The sequence below is a fragment of the Aptenodytes forsteri genome, unplaced genomic scaffold (genome assembly GCF_000699145.1).
Source record: "Aptenodytes forsteri isolate BGI_AS27 unplaced genomic scaffold, ASM69914v1 Scaffold236, whole genome shotgun sequence".
Classification (NCBI taxonomy): Eukaryota; Metazoa; Chordata; class Aves; order Sphenisciformes; family Spheniscidae; genus Aptenodytes; species Aptenodytes forsteri.
The window spans coordinates 1,463,920-1,469,087 of record NW_008794456.1 but is presented as its reverse complement, the minus strand read 5'-3'; the positions used below and the strand labels follow the sequence as shown (position 1 = coordinate 1,469,087).

The following is a 5,168-nucleotide window of genomic DNA, read 5'->3' as shown; positions in this document are numbered from 1 at the left end:
CCGTTTCTGGCACTCGCCGCCGGTTGTTTATTAGGTAGGGAAAGCGCTGTCAGATCCCAGAGTGTCCTAAACCCCTTTTTTAAAAAGAAATAACCTTTGCGCATGAAGATGCAGACGACTTTCAAAAAGTTGGGGGTTTTTTTCTGCAAGGGGTACCTGGTTTGTGTGGAATTAGCTGGCAGCCGGGCTTGGTTTCCCGGCCGTTAAATCCCGAGGACGGGTGGCCCCCGCGGTGCGTGAGCAGGTAACGAAGCGGAGCTTCACTCTATTAAAAGCGGTCGCAGGCTGGGCTGAAACCCTCCAGCGTTCTAATAAAGCATTAAAAATTCATGGTATGGCAAAAACCCAAGAGTGATATTTGTTTTGCTAAAGCAAATCTTACACATTCAGTAAAATTAAGATCATCAGCAAAAAAATAAGACAGCAAACGTCTATTTTTTTCACAAGTAGCTTCTTGATGGCAGAACTTGCTTTAGTGACTGCCAGTTCCCCCCTTCCCATTTTGGCAGCTCCGATCTCCTGCATCCATCACGCTTCTTGCCCCGGTTTCCAGCCTGACATTGCACCCTGTCCCGCGTAGTTGTGCTCAAAGCAAAACTGGGGCAGCTGGAAATGACCTTCATTTTGCTGGACTTTTCCTCCCGGCAAACCGTATCTTCCATCTGACCTGTTACCAGGCTGCACCGAAGGGTCTAGATGTAGGAGCGAGCGTCTGGGAAGTCGGGTTTTTTTAGCTGATAGAAGTTGCTTGTGCTAATAGTCACTAAAAATAAAAAATCAGAGGGAGGGAACTGGTGACCAAACCAGCCCAGAGCTGGAACCGGAGGGCAGAGCTGCAGAGAAATTATAAATCTGTGAGATAACCTCCTTGATGTCTCATTCTCTCCTTTGTGCTCCTCGGTAAGCAAACAGGCTTGTGCCAAGGATGCACCTTGCACTGTGCAAATTTAGGCAAATTGAGGATGATGTGATGTATCTTTTTGGCTCCTTGTCACTGCAGCCTCAGCAAAATGATTTCCCGTCCTCACGGTGCTGCTTTTGCACAGCTGACCTGTGACACCACGTAAGCTCCTGACGTGCTCGAGCCCTGCTACAGCCGCCTGTAGAAAAAGAACAAAAACTCATTAATTTTTCTCTCGCCGCCTGCTCCTCGGGGAAGCCCCGCTCCTGTGTTTGCTGTTCTGGCTCAGACACGTCATTTAGCGAGGCCAGACACTGCGCTTTGCTGGCGTGGGTGTCTGCCGCGACCTTGGGCGGGTGGACTTGTTATCTGTGACTTCTTCCTCTGCTTCATCAGTGCCAATAACATCCCTTCTTCAGCTGCTGCACCCACATATTGTCCTTGCTTTGCAGCAAAATCCCAGCCCTATCACTGATGGGGAACTTGTATTTTGGTGTAAATCTAATAATTTTGTACGTCCGGGTCCAGCTGCTGCGGGGGGAGATGTGCGGGGGGCAGAGGGAGCAGAAGGACATTGGCATTCCCCATCCCGGGAGGGCAAACCCCACCCGACGGGTGTTACAAAAATTCACAGCTGGCCCGAGCCGACCAAGCAGAGAGGCTGGGACACAAACTACAAGAGCAAATATTTATTCATGCTGGGGCATGAGGTGTCCCAGCCAAATTGAGGCACCCCAAATGTGGTTTTACAGGGGGTTCTTAGACCCTTCAAGCATTCAGGTACAACACGATTTGACTAATCACTAACACACCCCCCCCCCCCCCCATATTATTAATCATAGTAAAACTTTGCAAAGCAACTCTAGTTTTGCAGCATTCTTGCTGCTCGTCTATTGACCCAGGTGTCCCTGGAGTCGGTCGGGCTAGAGTTACTGATCGATGATGCCAGACGATGCTGGGAGGGTTTCAGAGATGTGCCGGAGGGGCTGGGATGCTGGCGTTTGCTTGGTTGTCCCGGGGTATCTTTTAGCCTTCACGGACAGCTCTAAGCTTCCAAGAAGCAAAGTCCGCCTCTCCAGGGCTGGGCTGTCCTTTAGTTTTACGTAAGCATGAACAATACCAAAGTCTCCAGTAAAATTCCACTACCTCATTACAGTACAGTGTATAATGTGAACTAATACATATTAACAAAGTTAATGCACTTTCGTACTATAAAGACTGGTTGAGATAATAGTTAGGGAAGGGAATTTTCATAACCCATGAGAGCTGTGAAATAGCCCCGTCAGATCAGCTCTCTTTTCATACCCTGGGTTGCTTTTTAAGTCAGTCATTTTGAGGATTCGTTGAATGTCACTTTATGCCGCCAAGGGCATCTCCTGACCTCAGGCGGGTGGCTCGTGGGGTAACGTGCTGTGCGCTGAAAGCACGAGAAGGAGAAAATTAGCTGGCAGCCGGGCTAAGAAGAAAAAGAAAACAAGAAGAAGAAGAAAACAGGAAGATTCTGACCCATCAGCAAAACCCGATTTATGACCAAATTTGCTAAGACTGTATCCAAGACATATTCCTCTGTCGCCTGATGGACACAGTGCGTGGCGGAGACCCTCCGTAAGCGGTTTGGTGAGGGTGAGCGTGATGTTAGGAGCTCTGCTTGCGCAGTTACAGAGGTTAAACTTCATTCTCTGGTGTTTCTGTGTTCTTACACCAGATGCTCTCTGGCTCCCGTGACAGCAGCTTGCTTCTTCCACTGGATTTTAACTCGACACTATCATGCTGGTAGTGACTATTTCACTTTTCTTGGAGAATATTAAATCCTAAGCATCACTCAGCAATTTCAGAGCCTGCTGCAGTCTCACGTTTTATCTGTTCAAGGACAGGAAGGTACCAGCACTCTTCTTATTCTTCCTCCAACCACCCTGGAAGTGCTGCTGCCAGAGCACCTCTGGGAGGAGAGGAGATGGTTTGAGGGAAGGGAAGGGAACTGCAGGTAGGGTGGCATCAGGAGAGCTGGACTAAGGGCCAAATCCATTAAAGGATGTAGATACTGCCTTGGCATTCTTTTTATTTTTTTTCTTTTTTCTTTTTTCTTTTTCTTTTTCTATTTCTATCTTTTTCTTTTTCTTTTTCTTTTTCTTTTTCCTTTTCTTTTTCTTTTTCCTTTTCTTTTTCTTTTTCCTTTTCTTTTTCTTTTTCCTTTTCTTTTTCTTTTTCCTTTTCTTTTTCTTTTTCCTTTTCTTTTTCTTTTTCCTTTTCTTTTTCTTTTTCCTTTCTTTCTCTTTTTCTCTTTTTCTTTTTCTTTCCTTTTTCTCTTTCTTTCTCTTTTTTTCCTTTTTCTTCTCTTTCTCTTTCTCTTTCACTTTCTCTTTTTCTTTTTCTACTGCTGATTTTTTCCTGGCTGACTTTTTATATTTGTGTTTTTTTGCAACTTGCTAGTTCCTCCCCTCATCCACCTGTGTAGGACCACAGGGATAGTATGTGGTCCTCCCATACACCCTGTGTAGGACCACAGGAATAGTTCACAAAAAAAAAGTTTCCCCACGGAAGAAGGACTCCAGAAATGGCAGCTGCAAAAATTAAATTAATATTGGAAAAGGCCATGGAGCAGAATACAATTTTAGTGCAATCGCTAGGAACCAGTGCATTTTGGTTGGACTGCTCTGGAGCTCTCTCAAGAGAATATGTTTTAAAACATAAATGCTTGCTGTTGGCTGGGGATTTGAATAGTACATCAACAAATACAATATAAAAGCATCTGATGCATGGAATAAGGAAGAATGGGAAGGGCTGTACATTGTAGAAAGGTCATCACCGGGGTTTCAGAAGTGATGCAAGTTGGGCTGGGAAGGTGGTGGAGCTGGGAAAGCCCTTGAAGATGTTGTGCAGGTGTGACTGAACTACAGGGACACCTTCCCTAGTTAGGGAAAGGCTTTGCCTGAGCAGCGTCGGGTGAACGTGGGGGAAGCCACATGTGACTGGTGGAGCTGGTCCAGGGGGGATTTTTTCCCCTGAGCAGTATGAGCATCATCTCACCCCTGGGTGAGCATGTAGGTGTTGGAGAATGAGCAGGTTGTCACAGACCCTCCTGGGGCAGCGGGAGCTGCTCAGCCGGGGTCTCAGCCTGCATGCCGGGACCACGATCTGGCAGCAGGAGGGTTTGAACTCTTTCCAGGATGTTGGTCGGGAAGATGAACAGAGATGAACCAGCGAGAGCAATGGTCATTCTCCTAAAAAATGGAAGATGCTCTGCTTCCCTCCCACCCCGTGCAGAGTGGGGACGCTCGGCCCTCAGCACCATCCTAGTCCCCTTAGAGATTTGCTCCTGCTGCACAGCTCTATTGGTGATGTGGACAGACCCCGTCGCACTCTCCTGTGCCGGGACGACACAGTGCAGGCACCTCTTCACCTTCACGAAGCAGAAGGCAGATGAAGCTGGATCCAGAAGAGCGAGCATCACGAAATCACACACACCACGAAAGCTCCGGCTCTTCATCCATCAGCGTTAGGGCTTCCCTTGCAGCTCAGGCTGTAGTTGAGAGAACCAGCACTAGGTGTCAGAGGCATTTAAAATCTGGAGGGAGCTGCGGGCAAGCCCTGAGCCCGGGGACCCCGGGAGGACAGCAAGGGGGCTGGGGGCTTCGCTCCTGGGCAGCGCAGTGCAGGGAGAGGGAGAGTCACTGGTACAAGCCAGCGGAGAAGCACCAGGGGAGTAAATTTCTCTTGGCGGTGCTGATTTTAAATATCTACTGGCGTATTACCAGAATTGCCCAAATTATCCATCGTTTGAGATCGTACCTATTGGATTTATCCGGAGAAGTCACCTGAGCCGCTTTTTCATTGTGGCACGGATCCTGTTGGCACTGGGCTATTGTGCATGTGTTTGCAATGCTCTCAGAAGCTTCTGATGGGTATCACAGGGCTCCCACAAATCCAGGGGAAGGCAGGAGGGCTTCCAGGGGGGAAAACCCGCCCCGCGCGCGGCAGAGGCGGTGGGAACGCCGTGGAGTGGGTACTCCCGAGCAGCAGCTGCCATAACACTGCCAGGGCTCACACGTGTTGGAGAGGAAGCGCTAAATTCCTTCTGCAAAGGACTGTTAACAATAGCTTTCAGGAAGAGCCCTGGGTATTTCTGCCCGGCGTTACCACCCAAGAAGGGCAGAGCTCGAAGTCATAGAAGGTGGCCCTGGCTGTAGTCATCGTTGCCATGACTACCCACGGGCAGCTGGAAGGGAGGACTGTGGTTTCGCTCCTGAGCTCTGCTTGTTGTTTTTAG

The 5,168-nt window shown here is 48.6% G+C and overlaps 1 protein-coding gene across 1 annotated transcript in view; it reads right to left on the bottom strand.

Annotated features, from left to right (window-relative positions):
* The window catches only part of SPR (sepiapterin reductase (7,8-dihydrobiopterin:NADP+ oxidoreductase)), a 7,548-nt gene extending 3,430 nt beyond the window's left edge, over positions 1-4,118 (bottom strand). The window contains exon 1 of the mRNA XM_009290712.1: positions 3,977-4,118. Coding sequence (XP_009288987.1) covers positions 3,977-4,118 — 142 coding nt within the window. The remainder of the gene's footprint in view (positions 1-3,976) is intronic.
* Between the last annotated feature and the right edge of the window lie 1,050 nt (positions 4,119-5,168).